The sequence below is a fragment of the Malassezia sympodialis genome, genomic scaffold, assembly GCF_000349305.1.
Source record: "Malassezia sympodialis ATCC 42132 genomic scaffold, msy_sf_9, whole genome shotgun sequence".
NCBI lineage: Eukaryota > Fungi > Basidiomycota > Malasseziomycetes > Malasseziales > Malasseziaceae > Malassezia > Malassezia sympodialis.
In genome coordinates, this window is record NW_017387807.1 from 58260 (window position 1) to 81203 (window position 22944).

Below are 22944 nucleotides of genomic sequence, written 5' to 3' on the forward strand. Positions count from 1 at the left end.
ATTGCAAAAATGCCAACAAACACTTTGGACACCGGCGGTCGAGGCGGATTCTTCTGTGCCACAATGAATGTCGGTGAACTACTCACCAACTCGCTCTCGCCAGGTACGCGGTATATTGACTGACTGTAGATCATAATACACGGCAGGCAGCGGAGCATGCGCTTGAGACGGCCGCGCGCGACAACTACGTACGTGTGCTGGTGCACTAACGTCAGCCCATGTACATGACGTCGCTCTCGGCGGAGCTCGCGAATGAGCCGTCGGTGCCGCACATCCGCGCGGCCTCAGGTCTGGCACTCAAGAATGCGCTCTCTGCGCGTGATCCCAAACGGGCGCAGGAGTATGCGGAGCGCTGGACGCTGCTGCCGGCAGAGGCCCGTGACCAGGTGAAGAGCAAGGTGCTCATGACGCTCAGTAGCAGCGAGAGCCGCGCCGGCACGGTGGCTGCGCAGGTAACTGCGGCGGTCGCGGCCATTGAGCTGCCGCGCGGCATGTGGCCGGACCTCGTGTCGCAGCTTCTCGCCGCGATTGGCGACCTGACCAACCCCCGCCAGCGGCAGGCGGCGCTGCAGGCGATTGGTTTCACCTGTGAAGTGGTGGATCCTGTGGTGCTTGCGACGCAGTCGAATGAGATTCTCACGGCGGTCATCCAAGGGGCGCGGAAAGAGGAGACGGTGCCCGAAGTGCAGCTTGCCGCGCTGCAAGCGCTGCTCAACTCGCTCGAGTTTGTGCGCGGCAACTTTGAGCGCGAGGGTGAGCGCAACTTTATCATGCAAGTGGTGTGTGAGGCGACGCAGTCGGTGCACGTCCCGGTCAAGGTGGCTGCGTTTGAGAACCTCGTGCGCATCATGCAGCTGTACTACGATAAGATGCGCTTCTACATGGAGCAGGCGCTGTTTGGCCTCACGGTGCTTGGCATGCGCGATGCGGAGCCGAACGTGGCGCTGCAGGCGGTCGAGTTCTGGAGCACGGTGTGTGACGAGGAGATTGAGCTCGCGCTCGAGGCTGCTGAGGCCGCCGAGTTCAACGAGGAGCCGGCGCATGTGTCGCACCACTTTGCGCGGGTGGCCCTGCCGGAGATCGCGCCAGTGCTTATGGAGCTGCTCACGCAGCAGGACGAAGACAGCGATGAGGACGAGTGGGACACGGCCAAGGCCGCTGGAACGTGTCTCGGCCTGCTTGCCCAGGTCGTGGGCGACCAGATTGTATCGCTGGCTGTGCCGTTCGTGGAAGGGAACATCAAGTCGCCCGACTGGCGCCGTCGCGAGGCAGCACTGATGTGCTTTGGCAGTATCATGGACGGTCCGGAGAGCAAGTTGCTGATGACCCTCGTCACCCAGGCCCTCCCGACCGTGCTTGAAACGCTGCAGGACCCCTCCGTGGCGGTCAAAGATACGACAGCGTGGACGCTGGGGCGCATGTGTGAGTTTGTCTACGACGCGATTACGCCCGAGGTGCAGCTGGGCCCGCTCATCCAGGCGCTGCTGCACGCGCTGCAGGACCAGCCGCGCATTGTGACGCACTGTTGCTGGGCCCTGATCAACCTGGCCGAGCGCAAGGGCATCCTCGCGTCGCTGGACGATGTGGACCCGCCGACGACGTCGCTGTCGCCGTACTTTGAGACCATGGTCGCGCAGCTCATGCAGGCGACGGACCGCTCGACGAACGAGTCGAACAGCCGGACCTCGGCGTACGAGGCGCTGGCGTCGGTCGTGGCGAACAGCGCAACCGATTGCCTGGCGCAGGTGAGCACGGTGCTGGTGCACATGGTCGAGCGCCAGGAGGCGCTGAACGGTATGGTGTCGCAGCTGGTTGGTCTGGACGACCGCAACAACTGGGCGGAGCTGCAGAGCAACTTGTGCAGTGTCATTATTGCTGCAGTTCGCCGGCTGCAGGCGGGCATGGCGCCGATCGGCGACCGGCTGATGACGTCGCTGCTGATGCTGATCCAGAACAGCGGGAAGCAGCCGACGGTGCTGGAGGATGCGTTTGTGGCCGTCGGCACGGTGATTGTCGCGTTGGAGGCCGACTTTGAAAAGTACCTGGATGCGTTCCTGCCGTTCCTCGTGGAGGGCCTGCGCAACCACGAAGAGCACCAGCTGTGCACGATTAGCGTGGGCATTGTGGGCGACGTGTGCCGCTCGCTGAACGAAAAGGTGCTCAAGTACAGCGAGACGCTCCTCACGGCGCTGTTTGAGGACCTGCAGAGCCCCGTGCTGCACCGCAACGTGAAGCCGCACATTCTGAGCTGCTTTGGTGACATGGCGATGGCGATTGGGCCCGCATTCGAAACGTATCTGCCCAGCGCGATGACAGTGCTGCAGCAGGCGAGCATGGTGCAGAACCCTGTGGAGTCGATCGACTATGAAATGATCGAGTACGTGAACGACCTGCGCGAGGGTATTGCCGAGGCGTACGTGGGCATTCTCTCGGGCCTGCGTGGCGGTGGCCGCGTGGAGCTGCTCGCACCGTACATGGACGCGATGCTGGCGTTTGTCGGCCTCGTGGCCTCGGACGGGATGGACCGCTCCGAGTCGCTGCTCCGCGCTACCATTGGTCTGCTGGGAGATATGGCGTCCGCGTTCCCGGCCGGCCCGGTGCTGGTCAAGCTGCAGCAGCCGTGGGTGCTGGACTACATCAAGCTGGGCCGCAGCCGCGGCAACAGCTCCGAGACGCGCAAGACGGCCAACTGGGCACGCGAGGTGCTGAAGGCCTCGGCCGGGTCGATGGGGGCGCCGGTCCTATGACTCCATAGCGATTAGTCATCGAGACGACGGTGCGTCGCTGCGGCAGCGTCGGGCGGCGGGGCAGGTCCTCCTGTTCGCCATGACGGACGCTGTGTACGCCAACGATACTCGTGTGGTCGGCAATGACCCGCTCATTTCTCCGATGCTGCTCATGCATGATCTGCCGGTGACCGACGCCGCCAAGCAGGTGATTGGGCGTGGTCGCCAGGAGGCCGTGCGTGTGATCCACGGGCAGGACGACCGCCTGCTGGTGATTGTCGGCCCGTGCTCGATCCACGACCCTGAGGCCGCGCGCGACTATGCTCGCCGCCTGAAGGAGGCATACGAGGCGCGCTGGAAGGATGGTCTTGTGGTCATTATGCGGGCCTACTTTGAGAAGCCGCGCACGACCGTCGGCTGGAAGGGTCTGATCAACGACCCGAACCTCGACGGCTCGTTCCAGATCAACCGCGGCCTGCACATTGCGCGCCAGCTGCTGATTGACATTAACGAGATTGGCCTGCCTGTGGCGTGCGAGGTGCTCGACACGATCTCGCCCCAGTACCTGTCGGATCTGTACGCGTGGGGCGCGATCGGCGCGCGTACGACCGAGTCGCAGCTGCACCGCGAGCTTGTGTCGGGCCTGTCGCTGCCGATTGGCTTCAAGAACTCTACGGACGGCGGCATTGGCGTCGCGGTCGATGCGATCCGCGCGTCGTCGCAGCCGCACGCCTTCATGGGCGTGACGAACCAGGGACTCGCCTCGATCGTCAAGACGGCCGGCAACCCCGACCTGCACATCATCCACCGCGGCGGCAAGCGTGGCACCAACTATGATGCGCAGAGCGTCGAGACGAGCAAGGCGGACCTGCTCAAGACGCTGCCGGACCGCCACCCCAGCATCATGATCGATGTGAGCCACGGCAACAGCAACAAGGACTTCCGCAACCAGCCCAAGGCCGCGGAGGACATTGCCCAGCAGATCGCCCAGGGCCAGACCGCCATCACCGGCATTATGATCGAGTCGCATATCCACGAGGGCAAGCAAAGCGAGCCCAAGAACGGCCAGAAGGACGCCCTGCAGTACGGCGTGTCGATCACCGATGGGTGCGTCAGCTTCGAGACGACCGTCGAGATGCTCGACCGCCTGCACGCCGCCGTCCTCGAGCGCCGCCGGCGCTAATGCATGCCTGCCACGGCGCGGTACGCGGCGGACAGGCGCAGCGCCGAGGTGCTCGGCAGCGCCGCCCGCGCAGCAGGCGAAAGCGCCAGTACCTCGGCCCACTCGCGCAGCGGCGCTGACGACGCATTCAGTGCACTGGCCATCGTGCTGAGATAGTCCACATCCGCTGCCAGCTGTGCGCGGTCATAGTCCGTCTGCTGCACCATGTACGGTAGCACGTCCCCTTCCACCGCCGCCAGCAGCGTCCGCGTAAGCGACCGCAGCCACAGCGAGAGAACGTGGTCGGTGGCCGACGCCGCCGACGCCGCGTCGTCCGTCTGCGTGAGCAGCTGCGCCGAGAGCGCGCGCGCCTCGCGCCGCACAGGCCGCGGGCCCGCCTCGTCCTCGTGCGCGAAGGGCAAGAGGTCCGCCTGGAATGCAAACTGCGGCAGCTCGCGCTCGACGAGCGACTCGAGCAGGCGCGGCAGGTTCAACAGGCCCTCGCCCAGACGCACCATGCCTTCCGTGGGGCTCCGACTGAAAGAGGGGACCGGCACACGCGCGTCGGCCGCGCTGGGCGCCGCCGGCGCAGGCGCCGTGCGCCGCCACGCGCCATGCTCACGGTACGCCTCGAGGTGCCGCCGGAACGCCGCGAGAATCAGCTCCAGCACGAGCCGGTGCGCCGCGAGCGTCACGCGCTCCATCGGCGCATCCGGCGCCTCCGATCGGGACGGCACACTCGCCGCACCGTCCAGCAGCGCCGGCGCAGGCCATCGCCACGCATGGTCCACAGGCGCCTGCGCCAACTCGTGCGCAGCGCGCGCCACAGCGAGCAGCTGCACGCCCGCACGCACGAGGTCCCAGTCGTGCACGGCGTCCATGTGGTCGTCGCCCTGCAGCACACGCGCGGCGGGCGGTGCCGACGCGCGCATGTGCTGCTGGAAACGCGCGCGGACCGCGTCCATGGTGGTACATAGGCGCTGCACGCACGGCTCGTACAGCGCCGAGGCAAGCGCTGCACGCACATCAGCGGCGCCTGCGCCGCCCGTAAAGACGGCCACGCGCTCGAACGCGGCGTCACGCATCTCCGCACACTGCGCCACCTGCTCATGGAGCAGGCGCGCGACGCCTGCGACGCACAAGGTCCACGCGGCTGCAGCGTCCTGGCCCAGCGACGTGACCCAGATGCGCCCGAGGCGCGACTCGAAGGCGGCCTCGGTGGCGCGCCATGCGTCGGTGAGGAACGCCGTTTCCAGGGCCCGGTATGTCTGCTGGAACGGCACGAACGCGTCGTGGAGCCATGGGCGCCACTCGGCGGAGAGGCTCGTCGGCCGGCGGGGCGGCGGGGCCGGCGGGCCGCGGGGTGTCAGGAGCGCCTGCAGCGTCTGTGCATGGGTGTCTAGGCGCGTGAAGGCCTGCACCAGCTCGGGCAGCGGTGCCTGCCGGGCCTGCAGGTAGGCCGCGAGCGTCGGGCGCAAGTTCGCGAGCGTCGCGGTGAGAACGAGCGCGGCATGCGCGCTGTGGCCCCACACGGCCGGCGCAAAGTCCGTGGCCTCCTGCTGCACGAGGCGCACAAGCGCGCGGCCGAGCACGTCAACAGCCTCGGGCACGGAGGCAGGCTGGGCGTCGTGCCACGCCGCTTGTACGGCCTCGGAGCGTGTAGCCGTGTACAGTGTATCGAAGACGGGGCCCTGGCCGACACACGCGAGGACGTCCGCGTACGCGAGGATCTCGTCGACGAGCGCGTCGCGCACGGCACGCACGAGCGGGGGTGTCACGGCATTGACGAGGTCGTGCACCAGCTCGGCGTGCACGCGGCGCTGGCGCTCGACATACGCGCTTGCGGCGTCGAAGGGCGCGAGACTCGCCTCGACGTCGCGGAGGCGCGCGGCAGCGTGGGTGTACTGCCCGTCCGCCAGGAACGCGGATACGTCGCTGCGGACAAGCGACCATGCATCGACGGCCTGCAGCATATCGCGGGCCACCTGCATGTGCTGCTTGGCGCGGGCGAGGCGGTGGACTTGCGCGAGCGCTGCTGCGGACGCCGCACGGTCCGGCGCCGTCGGCTCACACACGTCCTGGTACGAGCGCTGCGCCGTGTGCATTTCGTCGCGCAGGCGCGTCGTGGCCGCTGAGGCGCGCTCGACCTCGGCGACGGCGCGGGGCACGACGTGCGTGGCCTGCTGCATGTGGAAGGTCGTCTCGGCGGCCACGTCGGCGCGGCGCTGCTCGAGGGCCGCATGCAAGCGTGTGAGCTCGGTCAGAAGCGGCTCGATGGGCCCGACGCCCGCGTCGGCGAGGCGGCGGGACCAGGGGCCGCGCGGCTCTGCCTTGGCGGGGGCGTGCACGCGGGCGAGGTGCGTCTGGAGCCATGCGACGCGGTCAGGGGCGTCGCTGGGGTCATCGGGTGCTGGGCGCTGCTCCTGCGAGGGCGCGCGAGCCGGGGGCGTGGTGCTCGGGGCCGCCATCGATCCGCGGCGCACCGTGCGTGTCGAGGTGGGCGCTGACCAGTGGAGGTACGACGAGAAGCGACTACGGCCTACTTAGAGCTTGGTGGGCTTGAACGACACGCCCTTGGCAATGTTGCCGTTGAGCGCCTCGATGCCCTCCTTGATGATCTTCTGCTCGAACTCGGAGAGCTGGCCGAGGGGCTGGATGGCCGTGACACCGTCGCGGCCGAGGGTGATCGGCACGCTGAAGAAGGCGGTGTCGTTGCCGATCACGCTCTTGATCTGCTCGGCGCCCTTGGCGTCCGCCGCGAGGTCGATGTAGCTGTACTGCGGGCGCTCGAGCGACTGGCCCTGCGCGGCGGCCAGGACGGCCTCGGCGAAGCGCGCGCCCGCAAAGGCCATCGAGAGCGTCGCGCTACCGGCGTTGTTCTTGGCCTTGACGACGTCGTCACCACCGAACTGGATGTGGTGCGTGACCTCCTCGATGGTCTTCTGGTCGCCGTTGAACTTGGGCTCGCTCTGCGAGAGCAGCGGGATGATGGTCGTGCCCGAGTGGCCGCCCACGACGGGGATGTGGAAGTGGGGCGCCTCGGCGGGGCGGCCCTCGGCCTCGGCGACAAAGGTCGACGCACGCACGACGTCGAGCGTCGTGACACCGAACAGGCGCTTGGGGTCGTACGTGTTGTGCGCCTTGAACACCTCGGCAAAGATGGGGACCATCGAGTTGACGGGGTTCGAGATGACGAGCACAAACGCCTTGGGGGCGTTCTTCGCGATGGCCTCCGCGATGCCGTACACGATCGACGCGTTCGCGTTGAACAGGTCGTCACGCGTCATGCCCGGCTTGCGCGGCATGCCGGCGGGGATGATCACGAGCTCGGTGCCCTGGAGGGCCTTGGCCATGCCGTCGTTCTCGGGCAGGAAGCCGGTCACGGGGGCCGCCGAGTTGATGTGCGACAGGTCGGTGGCCACACCGATCGTGTTCACTACATCGTACAGCGAGAGCTCGCTCACATACTTCGACTGCTTGAGCAGCAGCGACAGGGGCTGGCCAATACCACCAGCAGCACCAATAACCGTGGCCTTCATGTTCGGGTTCGTGGGGAAGGACCGGGGAACGGCCCCGGTGCGGGGCCGTTCGCCGAAATCACGTGAAAGGAACGACCTATGACAGGCGAGCACGGCCCTTGCCCTTGTCGGGACCGGGGGCCGAGGGTATCTCGGGCGGCGCGGGCGGCGCAAACAGGCGCTGCACCTCGCGGTAGTGCGCCATTTCCTGCGGGCTCACCGAGGGCGTGAGCTCGCGGAGCGCCTCCTCAAAATGGCGCCGGTGCACACGCACCTGCACCTCGTGCGGCGCCGCGAGCTCAGCGAGGTAGAAGGGCGCCGTCATAGGCACCGGCCAGTGCTGCCGCGTGCCGGTGCGGGGGAGCGCGTCGGCGCGCGCCACGGCGGCATCGATCTCGGCGGCCTTGGCGGTCATCGCCTTGAGCATCGCATCGGAACATAGCGCATAAAAGTCGGCGCCCGTCAGGTGGAACGGGCACTGCTCGGCGACCACCCGCAGGTCGGCCACATCGTCGTCCAGCGCGAACTTGCGCGTGAGCGCCTGGAGGATGTGAAGCTGCGCCTCGTGCGTCTCCGCCACGGAGAGGTACAGGAGGCGGTCAAAGCGACCGGGACGCAGCAGCGCCGGGTCGAGCAGGTCCGGGCGGTTCGTCGCGCCCATCACAAACACGTCGCTCGCCGCGGCGCCCGAGGCCATGCCATCGAGCTCGGCCAGCAGCTGGCTCACGATGCGGTCCATCACGCCGCCCGAGTCGCCCTGCTGGCCACGCTTCGGCGCGATCGAGTCCAGCTCGTCAAAGAAGATCACGCACGGCTTGGCATCGCGCGCTTTTTGGAAGACACGGCGCACATTCGCCTCCGACTCGCCGATGTACATGTTCAGCAGCTCCGGGCCCTTGACGGAAAAGAAGTTGAGCGCACACGTCGTAGCGACCGCCTTGGCCAGCAGCGTCTTGCCCGTGCCGGGCGGGCCGTACAGCAGCACACCGCTGCGCTTCTTCACACCGTCGCTGAACAGCTCGGGGTGCTGGAGCGGCAGCTGCACCGTGTCGAGGATCTCGTGCTTCACACTCGCCAGGCCACCCACATCGTCCCACGTCACATTCGGGATCTTGGGCGCGCCCATGCTCTCGCTGTACGACGCACGCACATGGCCCAGCGCCGCGTCGAGATCCGCCGCACAGAGCACCGGGCGCGACGCCGCGACGCTCGCGCCATGCGCCACCAGCCCTGCCGCGCGCTGCACACTCGCGACGCGCGCGCGCGCGACGATCCCATACAGGTCCGCCGCGAGCAGGGCGGCCGTCTGTACCGCGAGCGACGGCACATGGACGTCCGCCCCGACCGTGTGCGGCGCCAGCGCCATGCGCAGCCACTGCGCGCGCGCCGGCTCCGCCGGCGGATCGAGCTTGATCGTCTCGTGGAAGAGGCCACGCAGCGCAGCCGGACAGCGCTCCGCCTCCTCCGCCGTGGCAACGACAAAGAGCGGTGCTGCACCGTCCGGCTGCAGACACCGCTGGAGCAGGCGCACGACCGCGCCCTGCGCTGCCTCGGACGCATTCGCGCGCACAAGTCCATCGATATCACGTAGGAGCAGCACGCACGGCGCACACGAACGTGCCCGTTCACAGCGCGCGAGGAGAGCGCCTTCGGTGTGCGCATCGCTGTCGCCCACAAGAAGAGGGCACGAAAGCTCCAGGAGGTGCGCCCCGGCACGCTGCACGGCCCACCGCACAAGCGCACGCTTACCGCTCCCGTGCGCGCCAGTGAGGAGCACGAGCAGGTGCAGGCCCAGGGGCTGCGCGGGCGGCGAGAGCGCGGCGTGCAATAGCGACACGAGGCGCGCAAACGGCGTGCCTGCCTCGGTCAGCGGCGTCCCGTCGGGGGGGCACGCAGGCGCATCGCTCGCGAGATCGAGCCACGCATGGACGTCCGCGACGCGGCGCTGCACGGTGCCCGACTGCACGATGCGCGTGTGCGCCGCGTCGACCCATGCGCCAGCGCCCGCGTCCGCGCCATTCGCGACCAGCTGCATGTACCACGCACGCAGCGCGGGCAGCGCCGACAGCGGCTCCTGCAGCGCCTCAGGCTCGACCAGCTCCGGCGCCAGGGCCGTGACACAGTAAAAGACCGCGTGCCGCAGGTACGTGGGTGCCAGGCCAGGCAGGTCGGCTGCCGCCGCCGCCGCATGCGCAGATTCGCTCAGCGACGCGGCGCGCTCCGCGTCGACCTGGTGGAAGCGCGCTTGGCCGCCCTGCACGGCCACCGCGAGCACGTCGCCTTCGTGGAGGAGGCGGGGATGGTCGGCGAGATGGGCCTGCAGCGCCCGTGTGCACTGTGCCTCGTACGCGCGGTCCGTCGTGATGGGCGATGCGACGAGGGCCAGGTCCACCGATTCGGCGAGCGGCATGAGCGGCGGCTTCGCCGGCGTGCCTGCGATGCGTGGATCCGCGACGCTCGCTGCCTCGTCCGCGGCGTGCGCAGGAAGGGGCTGGAGGCAGAGCACCAGCGGGCGCAGTGGATCGTATGCCTCGGGATGCACGAGGTTCTGCGCGAGCATCGGCGGGACAAGCGCCTCTTCGTGCGCCTCGCTGCTGGCGAAGAGGCGCACGAGGCGCATGCGCGCGTCGTTCAGCGCGCTCGCGACGGCCCAGTCGCCATCGAACGCGCCGAGCTCGGCGAGTGTCGCCTCGCTGACAAGCACGGTACTTTCGTCGTCGACGTAGACGTCGCTGTTGCGCTGCTGCCATGCACGGATCGCCTCACACACCATGTGCCTCGACGGCGCGCTGCGCGCCGCGCGTGTGAGGGGCGGCGCCGCGTCGCGTGCGAGAAAGCGCTCGCTGATGCTGGGCGGCGCAGCGGTGCCATGGTGAGGCGTCGGCGGCGGCGGCTCGGTGTCGCACAGCAGGTAGATGTGCGTTGTGCCCTCGACCACGATGCCCTGCGCCACAGGCTCGGTCATCACGGTGCGCACGGGCGTGTGCTCCCAGACGCATGTGCGCCCGGTGTGCAGGAGACGACCCGCAAGCTCGCGGCGCATTTTTGTCGGGGCGCCCGCGAGCGCCTCGTAGTGGGCCGGCGCCACGGCGAGGTACGCGGCGGTGAGCGGCACGGGCTCCACGGCGCGGAGTGCGACGAGCTCGGCGCGGCCATGCGGTACAAACACGGCGCATGCCTGCGATGGGACGCTGGCGGCCTCCTCGAGCTCGGGGGGCGCGGGGCGCGCCCACACGAGGCGCCCGGCCGTGCTGAGGGCGGTGCGTGTGGCGTGTGCGTCGGCCACCGACGCCATCGCGACAGCGAGGGGCGCGGCGCTCGCCTCCTGCGCACGAAGATGGTCCTCGAGTGCTGCATTCACATACACGACATCCCACGCATCGTCGCTGCCGCCCACAATGGGGTACGCGCGCGCCGCGACGAGGGGGGCCATTGCGGGGAAGAGGGAGCGCCGGTGGGGACGAAGAGGCACGTGCATCCACGTGACAAGAGGCGCCGCACCCGGTGCGTGGCGGGCCCTGGACTGACCGCCATGGCGTGGGCTTCGCTGGAGACGAAGCAGCATGCAGCGTCGCTGCTGCGAGTAGTGATTCTGCTGATGATTGCCGGAGCGGCCGTCTCGTCGCGCCTGTTTGCGGTGGTGCGGTACGAGTCGATCATCCACGAGTTTGATCCGTGGTTCAACTTCCGTGCCACGAAGGTGCTGACGAAGGACGGCTACTACCGCTTCTGGAACTGGTTCGACCCGACGGCCTGGTACCCGCTGGGCCGTGCGGCAGGCGGCACGGTGTTCCCGGGCCTGATGATCACGAGTGGCACGCTGTACAACATCCTGCACTTTTTCCACATCCCCGTGAACATCCGCGACGTGTGTGTGATGCTCGCGCCCCTGTTCAGTGTCTTTACGGTGGTGGCCGCCTACCTGTTCACCGCCACGATGAAGGACGAGTCGGCGGGCCTGCTCGGTGCGCTGTTCGTCGCGATTGCGCCGGGCTACATCTCGCGCTCGGTCGCGGGCTCGTACGACAACGAGGCGATCGCCATCTTCCTCCTGCTCTTCACCTTCTACCTGTGGGTGCGCGCGGTGCGCGATGGCTCGATTCTGTACGGTGTGCTCACGGCGCTGTTCTACTTCTACATGGTCGCCGCGTGGGGCGGCTACGTCTTTATCACGAACATGATCCCGCTGCACGCGCTCGTGCTCATCCTGATGGGCCGCTTCAGCGAGCGGCTGTACGTGGCGTACTCGAGCTACTACGTCATCGGCACGCTCGCGAGCATGCAGATTCCGTTCGTCGGCTTCCAGCCGGTGCGCACGTCCGAGCACATGGCGGCCCTGGGCGTGTTTGGCCTGCTGCAGCTGATTGCGCTCACCGAGACGGTGCGCCAGCACGTGTCGTCGGCGCAATTCAAGGTGCTGGTGCGCAGCGCCGTGGCGCTCGTCGCGGTGGGCGCGCTGGGCGTCCTCGTGCTGCTCACGTCGGCGGGGTACATTGCGCCGTGGACGGGCCGCTTCTACTCGCTGTGGGACACGTCGTACGCAAAGAAGCACATCCCGATCATTGCGTCGGTGTCGGAGCACCAGCCGCCGTCGTGGCCGTCTTACTTTATGGACCTGCACTGCCTCGTGTTCCTCTTCCCGGTCGGTGTGTTCCTCCTCTTCCGCGAGCTGCGTGACGAGCACGTGTTTGTGGTGATCTACGCGGTGATGGGATCCTACTTTTCCGGCGTCATGGTGCGCCTCATGCTCACGCTCACGCCGTGTGTGTGTGTGTGTGCGGCTGTCGCGCTCAGCACGCTGCTCGATGTGTACGTGGGCCGCTCCGTCGACGGCACCGGCCGTCGTGCGCGCGCGCTGCCGATGGACCTGCGCCTCCTCGTGGTCGGCGCGGTGATGGTCATGCTGCAGCTGTTCGTGTGGCACTGCACGCACATCACGTCGTCGGCGTACTCGTCGCCCTCGGTCGTGCTGGCGTCGCAGACGACCGACGGCTCGCAGATGATCATCGACGACTTCCGCGAGGCCTACTACTGGCTGCGTGAGAACACGCCGAAGGACGCCAAGGTGATGAGCTGGTGGGACTATGGCTACCAGATCGCCGGCTTTGCGGACCGCACGACGCTGGTCGACAACAACACGTGGAACAACACGCACATTGCGACGGTCGGCAAGGCGATGGCGTCGTCGGAGGAGAAGGCATACCCGATTCTGCGCCAGCACGACGTCGACTACGTGCTGATCATCTTTGGCGGCCTGCTCGGCTTCAGTGGCGACGATCTGAACAAGTTCCTGTGGATGATCCGCATTTCGCAGGGGATCTGGCCCAAGGAGATTGTCGAGTCCAAGTTCTTCAGCGCGGCAGGCGACTACAGCGTCGACGACAATGCCAGTCCGACGATGCGCGAGAGCCTCATGTACAAGATGAGCTACTACCGCTTCAACGAGCTGTTCGGCGGGGGCCCCGGCCAGGACCGTGCGCGCGGCTCCGCGGGGCCGTCCAAGTCGCCGGTGCTGGACACGCTCGACGAGGTGTTTACCAGCGAAAACTGGCTGGTCCGCATATACCAAGTCAAGAAGGAGGACACGCTGGGCCGCTCTCTGCCGCTCGCCGCGGCGTGGGAGCGGGGCCAGCGCCAGAAGCGGGCATCGTTCCCCTACCCGGCCAGCGCCGGCGCGCTCGTACACTAACTAGACTGTATGCCTTTGCCCCAGCCCCACGTGGCGGCACTACTTGGTAGGCCGTCACAGGCGGCACACGAAGCGCGCGGGAGGTCGTCCGTTCCGTGCGCGGCGCAGGCTCATGGGCGCTGTGACGTCGGATCAGCCGCCTCGTTCCCTGCGCCACACTCGTAGCCTCTAGACGCCCGCTACGGTGAGTGTCGTGCGATTCGCGTGCGGTCCGTGTCGTGCGGCGCCCGGCTGCCCACGTTCGAGGCGCATGGGACAGATAGCTCGCAGTCAGGCACACAAGGCACGGCGGGCTCACGTCAGGCTCCGACCCCAAAATGAAACGGGGCGGGGTCGGGCGCCTGCATAGGGCCGCGTGGGCCGTCCCAAAAGTTTCTCCCGCGGGGACTCGAACCCCGGACAACGGCGTTTCTCTCCGCGTCTTTCAGCGGGCCGTGCACAGGGGCACCACACAAGGACCTCTATAAGCACCGTGTCATAAACCAACTAGACGACGGGAGAAGAATATCGGGAGGAAAAGCATATGTAGCTACATGACTAGGTGGCGCCAGCCTCCCTCCCGACGCATACCCTCGCCCCCGAGACGCCTTACGCCTCACGGCTCGGCCCGAAACGACGCCCGACCACACGGCATAGACGCTACAAAGACGCCGGGCTCGTCCGCGATGGTAGCAGGAGCGACGCCGGGGCAGGTCAGGGCCGGCGCCGCCGTGCCTCGATGCTCTATTAAGTAAGCATGAACCCCTTTTCCTGCGCCACCTGCAGCAGGGTACAGGGGTGCAGCTCGCCACTTGGTCGCGACCTCCGCCGGCGCACGCTCCGTCCGGATCCGCACTATGTGGGACGATGCCATGAACCAACGGCATCAGAATATCGTGCGGCGCGCCCGCTCTAGTGCGTCCTCGCATGAGACCTCGCGCAAGAGTGCCAAGACATCGGCCAAAACGCGCGCAAAGGCATCCAGGTCTGCGTCGCGAAGCCAAGCACGCACGTCCAAGGCGTCGCGACGTCCCACGAGCCGTTCCAAGCCTGCAGCAGGCTCTGCGTCCTCTTCTCGCCGCTCCTCGGCGCGCTCGTCTTCCAGCAAATACTCCATGTCAACGCTACGACAGCTGGGCTCCGCGGCCTCCAGCACGGCCGGGCCCTCCAGCACGGCCGGCGTCACACCCGCGATCCAAGCGTCCGATAGCGGCTCGGACCTGAGCGGTGGCGCCATTGCCGGCATTGCGATCGGGGCGTTTGTGGGTCTGGTGCTCATCGCCCTGCTAGCCTACTTGCTCTCGCGCTGGAGACCCTCCGTGCGCAGCGAGCCGGACGCCGCGAACGCCCCCGCCTTCGCTGCAGAGCCGCCCATCACACAGGCACCAGCGGCGGAGCCGCCAGCTATGGAGCCCACGACGTACGCGGCGCAGGACACCGCCGATGTCGTGCCTCCCATGCCCACGTACTACCCGGCAGACACGCTGACACCGTACATGGAGCCGGAGCCAGGCACGGCGCCGCCGCCCTCCCACTGGCCGGCCCCTCTGGGCGCAGCCGCCGCCCATGAGGACACTGCAGCGATGGAGTCGCCTGTGGACCCGAGCATCTACGAACAGGAGACGATGCGGTCCGCACGGCGCCAGGACCTCGGCTCCAGGCCAAGCTCGCGGGGCAGCATGGACAAGTACGACGAGTATGCCGAGTCGTGGCCCTCCCGCCGACCGCGGCGGCACCAGCGCAGAGATGTGGTCGATGCGGCCCTGCAGGACGGGGAGCCGTACGTGCCTATGAGCGACTGGGACGACAGTGCGAGCGAGCTGCCGTACATGCGCACGCCACGCCGGCGTGGCCGGGGCGAGTGGTGACGGCCTCGCCGCCCCTTATGTAGATTCGGCCGAGTATCGGTTTCGTCGCTTGCGCCGCCCCTGGCGGCCGCCACGATGAGCGAGGCTGGGGATGTCCCCATGAGGGCGAGCAAAGAGACAGTGCCTGTGTCGGTGGTGGAAGCTGGCATGGCCGACGAGAACTCGTCTGTGTTTCTCTCTGAGCGATACCAGTTCCGTCCCTATGACACGCCCGGCGCCGCGACAGGCTCGGACGACGAGCTGCCCAGCCCGGCGTCGCAGCCATTCCTGACGTCGCGGGAGCGTGTGCTGCGGAGCTATGAGCGCATGGGTGTCTCGGGCTTTGTTCTGTTTGTGGGTCTGTACATCGTGCACTGGGTCGTGCGCCGCTGGAAGACGATCGTGACCGTCGCCACGTCCGGCGCGATCCTCGGTCTGCTTTTGCTCAACCTGGGGCGCCCCGAGTGGTACGAGATGGCGTACTACCGCGTCGACCCGAACGCGCGTGTGCCGCTGGACGTGAGCGGGCGCCCCATCTCGGTGCGCCCGGCGCATCCCATCATCCCGCCCAAGCTCGATCAGTGTCCGGGCCCGAACGGTGTGCCGGTGCCGCTCTCGCCGTCGAGCGCGCACCCGACGCCGGCGACGCACCCCAAGCCGATTGTCGGCGACTATAAGCTGGTCGGTGTGGATGGGGACCAGTGCATCACGTACAAGGAGCGGTACGGCATGTACACCGACGAGGCGCTGAAGATCACATACCGCCTGCCCGACGAGCTGCTGCCTGCGACGGAGGAGGCGGTGGACGAGGACCCCGACGACCCGTGGCCGGTGCACCAGGTGGGCCAGTCGGCGCCACGCGGCGCCGTCGAGTACGACCCGCTGTTTGGCCAGCCGCGGCCGGAGGGTATGCAGACGAAGGACTACGAGAACCTGCTGCGCGAGCGGCTTATGCGCCAGAACACGCGCGATCCGCACCGCGTGAATGTGCCGAACTGGCGCGCGCTCATGGACGCATGCTACGCGCGGCATGTGCAGCAGCAGGGGTGGAACGCGTCGACGTGGGACAGCGAGCAGTACCGGACGGACCCCGCGGTGAAGCGCACGGCCATCGTGATGCGGGCGTACGAGGGATACCCGTGGCGCGAGGACGACATTCTCAACCTGCGTGCGATGATCAGCGAGCTCTCGCTGAACAACCCGAACACGCCGTACGACGTGCGCATCCTCGTCGAGGTCAAGGACCCAGCGCTGAGCGTCTTCACGTCCGAGTGGGACCGGTACCGCGTGCTCGTGAGCAGCGTGCCGCGCGAGTTCTGGGGCCTCGTCGAGTTCTGGTCCGAGAAGCAGCTGGAGGTGCTGTACGCGGGTCTGCCGGGGCGCTTTATCAACAATATGATCGCGCAGACGTCCTACCGCGCGTGCCTCATGGCGCTGCAAAAGTTCTGGCTCGACCACCAGGAGTACGACTTTGTGTACAACTGGGAGATGGATGTGCGCTACATCGGCAACTACCTCGACTTTTTCGAGGGCATCGAGGCGTACGCGCGGCAGGAGCCGCTGAATCCGGGCATGCACAAGTACGAGACGTGGTACATGCCCGGCGTGCCCGAGTCTGAGCGCATCTGGCGCGCGCCGAGCAGCTCCAGCACCAAGGTCGGCGAGGAGGCCGACATGATCACGCTCGGGCCCATCTTCGACCCGCGCGGCAGCGGCTGGTACTGGACGCACGACGTACAGAACTACCCCCTCGGCCGCGACACGGACCGGCGCGCGTCGATCGGCACCAACATGCGCCTCAGCCGCGGCCTACTCGAGGCGATGAACGTCGTCAACGCCGAGGCGAAAAAGAGCCTCCACTGCGAGGCCTGGCCCACGACGCTCGTGCTCCACTCGCAGATGCCCCTCTCGCACAACCACTCGTTCTACCCCGAGGCCGGGTTCAGCTACACGCTGCCGATCCCCTTCAAGGGCGTGTTTGCGCCGCACCCCATTTACTTCCGCCACGAGTGGGACATTCACGAGCTCAATCGCCTGCTCAACCGCCAGGACTTTTACGAGAAGAAGAACGAGAACCTCCACAAGGACTCGTCGTTCTACTACCACGCCCAACACGCCAAGGAACTCTACATGGGCTGGAAAAAGAACGCCAACGTGTGCCGCGCACCGTCGGTGCTCCATCCCATCAAGCGTGTCGATTAGGCGTCACCGCTGTACAACGCTCATAGCCCCTCCTTTGCATCCGCCCTCGGACGTGCGCCTGCCGCCGCCGCACGCGCGCGCCGGGCCGCACACGCTGCAGCACATGCAGCACGCCCGCGTACGTGCCCGCGGTCGCGCGCGGCAGCGAGAGAGCCCGCGCCGCCTCCGACGCCGGCTCGTCCATCGCGCGCAGCAGCGTCGCAGCCACGCGCCACGCACGCCGTCCACGCGCACGCGCAAGCGCCTGGAGCCATAGCGTCCACGTCGTCGCACGTGGCGCCACCCCGCACGCCCGCATATCCTGCAGCATCGTCCACAGCGTCGGCAGCGGCGTCGTCGGCGCCGCCCGCACGAAGCGCTGGGGGTCCGCGCGACTCATCATCGGAACGAACGCCTCGAAGCACGCGGCACGCACAGACGCACCTGCACGCGCATGCGCGACGAGCGCCGCATACGCCTGCGCAAGCGGCGCCGCCTGCGGCCCGCATCCCTGCGCCAGCGCGCGCAGCGCAGTGGCGACCGCGTAGGACGTCGGCACAAGGCGCGCGCGCACCGCCCGCTGCGCGGCCGGCCGCGCCGCGCTATTGCGTGCGANCGCCGCGCCCTGGCTCCGGCGTCGCGAGCAGCGCCTCGACGGTGGCCGCACGCACAGCGGGACTCGGCACGAACCGCGCCTGCCATAGGCGCAGGGCGCCGCGCCAGTCGCCGGCCTTTTCGCGCGCACGCAGCATGGCTGTCTCCCAGAGCCCCGGGCACGCCTGCAGTCGCCGCCGCAGAGGACGCAGGTACGTGCCCGTCGAGCAGGGCGCCGCGCCCGACGCGGGGATGTGCGTGTGCGCCGACGCCATGGCGAGCAGGGTGGACAGGAGCTCGAGCGGCGGCACGTAGCCGCGCGACACGGCGCCCAGCAGCACGCTGCGCATGCGCATCAGGTCGCGCGCCTCGGCATAGTGCGCAAAGCGCGCCTGGTCGTGCGGCAGCATGAGCGGTGCGCGCAGCGCATCGCGCTGCAGGAGCGTGCGGGTGCGCGCATCGAGCGCAAAGGACACGGGCGCCGCAGACGTGCTCGGCAGCGTCTCGTGCAGGGGCGCGTGGCGCGCCCGCACTTGCGCCCGCACGACACGCGCGAAGAGCGAGGCGAGCGTGGCCTCGCTCGCGCCCGCCGCGCGCAGTCGCGGCACGAGCGAGCGCCACAGCGCCTCGGCGCCCGGGGAGCCGCCGAGCGGTCCGTGGTACAGCTCAGTGAGGGCGCGCGGGAGGGCCTGTGTGAACCCGCGGTCCGCCGCCACGAGCAGGGCTCTCTCAGCCGCAGGCAGCGCCGCAGCATCGCGCGCGAGGAGCAGGAGCGCCTGCGCCACCTGGTGCATGGCCGCGGCGCTGTGGGCGGCCTGGGCGGGAACGCGCTCGAGGAACGGCACGACCTCGTCGGCGCGCTGCGACGCCGCACACCAGCGTGCCGCGTAGGCGTACTCGACGAGCGGCGCCGCAAGCGGCGTGCCGAGCGCCCGCAGCTGCGCAAAGAGGTGCGCGGCGCCCGCATAGTCGCCGTCCTGGAGGACGCGCCGCATGGTGTCCACGCCCGCGGGACTCGTCGATATGCGCGGCGCGAGGCGCGACTGGTGCACGTACTCGCCGGAGGGCGACTCGAAGAGGCCGTAATCGACGCCCCGGGGATCGAGCTCCCTGTTCGATCCGGCCTCGGCCTGCGCGCGCAGGACCTCGGCCGCGGACACGGCCGTGTAGGCGCGACCTCCTGTGCGGCGCAAGACGGCCCTGCCCAGCGCAGCCACCGCGCGCGCGTGCGCGCGCGTGCCGGGGGCGTGCAGGACCATGGTCGGCGAGGGCGACGGCCGCGCGGCCGTCGCTACCTGATCACGTGACGTTCCACCGTGGCGCCGCGCGGCGGCGGCTCGCTGTCGCCATGCTTCGTGTGTGGCTGTGGGCTGTCGTAGTGGCGGGCGCCGCGCATGCGGCGCTCTTCCCGGCCAAGGGACCTGTGCAGCAGCTGAGTGGTGCGAATTTTGACACGGAGGTGCTGAAAGTCGACAAGCCCACGCTCGTGGCGTTCACGGCGCCGTGGTGCGGGCACTGCCAGCGCCTGGCGCCGCAGTACGTGCGCGTGGCGACGGAGCTCGATGGCGTCGTGAAGATCGCGAACGTCGACTGTGAGGACGCGGGCTCCAAGGCGCTGTGTGCGCAGTACGGTATCCAGGGCTTCCCGACGATCAAGGCGTTCCCCGCGACGAAGAAGCGGATCCCGCGCGACTACACCGGCGAGCGCAAGGCCAAGGCCATGCTCGACTACGCCCTCGATATGCTGCCGCCCGAGGCGGTGCGCAAGGTCAGCGCGGGCGAGCTCAGGCCGTTCCTCGAGAAGAACGCGGCGCAGCCGAAGGTCGTGCTCGTCACGCCGATGGCGAAGACGTCGCCGATGTACCGCTCGCTCGCGCTCGACTACCGCGGGCGTGTGCCGTTCGCGCACGTGTACGCGAACAAGGAGGGCGCGCTGCCCGCGGCGCAGGCGCACGTCGATGCGCAGCTCACGCAGGAGCGCCTGCCGGGCCTGTACTTTGTGTCGTCGTTCGACGCCGAGACGGGTCGCGGCAGGGCCGTGCGGTACCGCGGCGCGATGCGCTACCGCTTTATCAAGCTGTGGGTCGACGAGCAGCTGGGTGGCGAGGCCGCGGCGGCCGCGCGCGCAGAGCGCGAGCGGGAGGCGCAGGCCAAGCGCGACGCGGCCGCGGCGGAGGAGGCGCGCGCGCGCGCCAAGCTGGAGGCGATGCAGGCGAAGCGCGCGGACGCGGACGACGAGACTGCGCGCCTCGCGCAGGCGTTTGCGGGGATGACGAGCGACGACGAGGAGGTGGAAGAGCTGCTGCGCCAGGAGCGCCAGAAGCGGTACGAGAAGCGCCGGAGGGGCGAGATGGAGGCGCTTCTGCGCGCGCGCGAGAAGATCGTGAAGGACGAGCGCGTGGAGAACGCGAACGACCCGCGCACCAAGGAGCGGCTCATGGACGAGCTGCAGTCGTACGTCGGCGACAAGTGGAGCGCGCGCCTCGCGGAGCGCGCGGACCGCGCGCGCGTCGCCGTGGAGCAGGCGCTGATGAACGATCCCTCGGACACGAAAGGCGCGCTGACGCTCGCGGAGCGTGAGATGATCGAGGGCCTCGGCGAGGACCAGCGCGAGCTCGAGGAGCAGCTGCGTGCCGGCGCCGACGCCGATGGCTTTGCGCTCTCGGACGATGCGGTGGAGGCGATGCAGGAGCACCTGCAGATGCTCGCGGGGCTCATCCACACGATCCAGATGCGCATCGATGGCCGCGAGCGCGGCCAGAGCGACGAGCAGATCGCCGAGGAGCTGTTCCAGAAACTGGCGCGCGAGCACGACGAGCTCTAGCTGCTACGGGCATACATGTGTGCCAGGATCGGCGCCACGCGCGAGAGGCGCACATTCAGCACGGGGTGCGTCGCGGCCACGCGCGCGTCGCGCGCGGGCGGCGCGCCCCACGCGAGTGTGGCCGCGTAGCACGCCTGCGCGCGTGCCGTGCGCCGGGCGGGCGGTACGAGCGCCTCGTACGACGCCGCCGCCGCCGCCAGCGCGTCGTCGCTCACGCGCACGCGGTGCTCGCACAGCGAAAGGCCCGATAGATTGTAGCAGGTGTGGTATGCATCGGGGCGCTTGGACGGCTTGTCGCGCAGGCCGCCGCGGGGGGCCTGTGCGACGGCCAGCACATAGGTCGCGAGTGCCTCGCGGTCCAGCAGCTCGGGCGGCTCGGGCAGCGTCTCCCACGAGCCTGCCGAGCTCGGCGTGGCGGCGGCGCCCGGCGCGGCCAGCTCCTCGGCGAGCGTGAGGAGCCCGCCGCCGCAGAACCAGCCGTAGCACCCGTCCACCAGCTTGTTCGTGCGCCCACGGAAGCCGCCGCCCTCGATCGGCGCGCCCTGCAGCGAGGTGGCCCAGCGCACGAGGCGCGGTACGTGCACGGGCGGCACGCCCGGCGCGCCGATCTGCGCGAGGTGCACGTACGAGGCGAGCGCGCAGTACGCGTAGCCGCCGTGCGCCTCGCCCTGCGGCGTCTGCAGCGCCACGGGGCCGGCGGGGTGCACGCCGCGCGCGTCGACGCGGTACGACGGCGTGCTCAGTGCCGCGAAGCCGCCCTCGTACGTCTGGCAGCTCGCGACAAAGCTGGCCGCGCCATCGAGCAGCTCATCGGTCGCGAGGCCCAGGAGCGTCGCGATGACGACCACGCAGTAGGTGGCGCGCACGTCAATCTCGCCCTGCTCGTGCACGAGGAACGAGCCGTCCGGCTGCTTGAGGCGCAGCATCCACGCATACATCGCGCGGCTGCGTCAGTGGGCGGCACGTACCGATCGATCGCGTCCCAGCCGCCGCGGCCGACGTGGACGCTCTGGCCGGCGGCGACATCAGCGGCGCTCGGCGCGGGGCCGGGGCCGCCGACGATCGCCAGCGCGCACACGGCCGCGTACGTGCTCATGAGGTGCCCCAGCTGCCCGGGGCCGCCGCCAAAGCCGCCGCCCTGCGCCTGGAAGTGCAGGAGCGTGGAGATGGCGCGCGCCTGCAGCGAGCCGGTGAGCGGCGCGTCGAGCAGATCGAGCGCGTGCGCGACCCAGTAGAGGAGCCACGCGCGGTTCGACTCGAACGTCACGTACGGCGCAGGCAGCGGCGCGAGCAGGCGCCGCAGGTACGCCACATGCTCGTCGCGGCGCAGCTCGGCCGTGCCCTCCGCGAGCAGCGCCGCGATCGACGACTCGGTGCACGCCTGCTCCATCGACGTCGCCGTGGGAAACAGGTCGTCGGGCGTCGCACGCAGGACACGCATCCCCGTCATCGCACTCGACAAGCCCGGCGCGGCCGGACGTCGACGCAGCAGCGACACAAAGACATTGTCCGCATCGGCCACGTGGCTACCAGCTACGGACCTCGGCCTCACAGACGTGCTCGAAAAAGTGGCGGCTCACGCCCGTGGCGCCGTCGGCGTCCGCGCCGAACGTCGGCGCCGCGGACGTGAGGCCGGACGTGTGTAGGTAGGGCAGCTGCACGAACGCCGCGAGCGCCGCGCGCTGGGGCGAGCGGTCCTCGCCCGCGGCGCTCGCCGTAGGCGCGGGGCCGGCGGCGCGCGCCGCGCCGTGCTCCGGGCCGCGCGGCGCACATAGATCCGCCACGAGCGCACGTACGTGCACCGTCGAGAGCGAGTACTGCAGGGAGAGCTGCGCCATGGCACGGCCTGGCGTGAGTGCGCGCCACGTACCGAACCTGTCCATCGTCCATGTGCCCCACATCGGCGTCTGCAGCACCGCCGCGCCGATGCGCCCCGCACTCGTCTCGACGACGAGCGCGCGCGTGGCGTCGACGAGCGCCTCCATGCGCCGCGCATGCTGGTCCTGGCGTCAGAGGTCCGTACGTACGAGGCGCGCTAGCATGCGCGTGAGATGCGCGTGCGCGTCCTCCCACTGCACGAGGAGCGGCACAGTGCGTGCGCGCCGCTGCTCGTCGCTCGCGCGCGTGTCGTCCGAGGCCGCCGCCGCATGCAGGTCGTCCCATACCTGCGCCATCTCGGACGCCCACCGGATCCCATCGAGCGTGTGTGCTTCTTCCCACGCCGTCGCTTCCGCTACAAACTCGTGCAGCAGGGTCCGCAGCCGGCGGTGGTGCGTGTCCTCGAGCGTGCGGGGCAGCAGGAACGCATCGTGCGGGTCGCGCGCTTCAGGCACCGCGCGAGGCGACCCTGGCACCGCGCGGCCATGGGGGCTGCCCCGCCGGCCCGCCGCTGTGTTTTCCGCGAGCTTCGCAAACGGCGACGCG

At 68.9% G+C, this 22944-nt stretch overlaps 10 protein-coding genes across 10 annotated transcripts; 5 read left to right on the forward strand and 5 right to left on the reverse strand.

Moving 5' to 3' along the window:
* Positions 1-63: 63 nt before the first annotated feature.
* On the forward strand, positions 64-2747 carry MSY001_1825 (uncharacterized protein; the record flags this gene model as incomplete). The annotated part of the gene is made up of 3 exons (XM_018883646.1): positions 64-103; positions 130-188; positions 216-2747. The coding sequence occupies 3 exons, from the start codon at positions 64-66 to the stop codon at positions 2745-2747; spliced, it is 2631 nt and encodes an 876-aa protein (XP_018740385.1).
* Positions 2748-2826: 79 nt separating this feature from the next.
* Positions 2827-3909, forward strand: MSY001_1826 (uncharacterized protein; the record flags this gene model as incomplete). The annotated part of the gene is made up of 1 exon (XM_018883647.1): positions 2827-3909. The coding sequence occupies one exon, from the start codon at positions 2827-2829 to the stop codon at positions 3907-3909; it is 1083 nt and encodes a 360-aa protein (XP_018740386.1).
* A 127-nt stretch (positions 3910-4036) lies between these two features.
* On the reverse strand, positions 4037-6356 carry MSY001_1827 (uncharacterized protein; the record flags this gene model as incomplete). Its single annotated transcript, XM_018883648.1, has 2 exons — positions 4037-4082; positions 4168-6356. 2 exons carry the CDS (start codon positions 6354-6356, stop codon positions 4037-4039), a joined length of 2235 nt encoding a protein of 744 aa, XP_018740387.1.
* A 75-nt stretch (positions 6357-6431) lies between these two features.
* MSY001_1828 (uncharacterized protein) lies at positions 6432-7427 on the reverse strand (the record flags this gene model as incomplete). The annotated part of the gene is made up of 1 exon (XM_018883649.1): positions 6432-7427. One exon carries the CDS (start codon positions 7425-7427, stop codon positions 6432-6434), a length of 996 nt encoding a protein of 331 aa, XP_018740388.1.
* Positions 7428-7503: 76 nt separating this feature from the next.
* On the reverse strand, positions 7504-10839 carry MSY001_1829 (uncharacterized protein; the record flags this gene model as incomplete). The annotated part of the gene is made up of 1 exon (XM_018883650.1): positions 7504-10839. One exon carries the CDS (start codon positions 10837-10839, stop codon positions 7504-7506), a length of 3336 nt encoding a protein of 1111 aa, XP_018740389.1.
* Positions 10840-10938: 99 nt separating this feature from the next.
* STT3 (Oligosaccharyltransferase complex component-like protein) lies at positions 10939-13095 on the forward strand (the record flags this gene model as incomplete). Its single annotated transcript, XM_018883651.1, has 1 exon — positions 10939-13095. One exon carries the CDS (start codon positions 10939-10941, stop codon positions 13093-13095), a length of 2157 nt encoding a protein of 718 aa, XP_018740390.1.
* Positions 13096-15017: 1922 nt separating this feature from the next.
* Positions 15018-17123, forward strand: MSY001_1831 (uncharacterized protein; the record flags this gene model as incomplete). Its single annotated transcript, XM_018883652.1, is given in 2 exon segments — positions 15018-15110; positions 15126-17123. 2 exon segments carry the CDS (start codon positions 15018-15020, stop codon positions 17121-17123), a joined length of 2091 nt encoding a protein of 696 aa, XP_018740391.1.
* Positions 17124-17501: 378 nt separating this feature from the next.
* Positions 17502-18955, reverse strand: MSY001_1832 (uncharacterized protein; the record flags this gene model as incomplete). Its single annotated transcript, XM_018883654.1, has 3 exons — positions 17502-17517; positions 17543-17704; positions 17793-18955. The coding sequence occupies 3 exons, from the start codon at positions 18953-18955 to the stop codon at positions 17502-17504; spliced, it is 1341 nt and encodes a 446-aa protein (XP_018740392.1).
* An 89-nt stretch (positions 18956-19044) lies between these two features.
* MSY001_1833 (uncharacterized protein) lies at positions 19045-20520 on the forward strand (the record flags this gene model as incomplete). Its single annotated transcript, XM_018883655.1, has 2 exons — positions 19045-19051; positions 19076-20520. The coding sequence occupies 2 exons, from the start codon at positions 19045-19047 to the stop codon at positions 20518-20520; spliced, it is 1452 nt and encodes a 483-aa protein (XP_018740393.1).
* A 55-nt stretch (positions 20521-20575) lies between these two features.
* On the reverse strand, positions 20576-21970 carry MSY001_1834 (uncharacterized protein; the record flags this gene model as incomplete). The annotated part of the gene is made up of 3 exons (XM_018883656.1): positions 20576-20654; positions 20701-21465; positions 21489-21970. 3 exons carry the CDS (start codon positions 21968-21970, stop codon positions 20576-20578), a joined length of 1326 nt encoding a protein of 441 aa, XP_018740394.1.
* Positions 21971-22944: the final 974 nt, after the last annotated feature.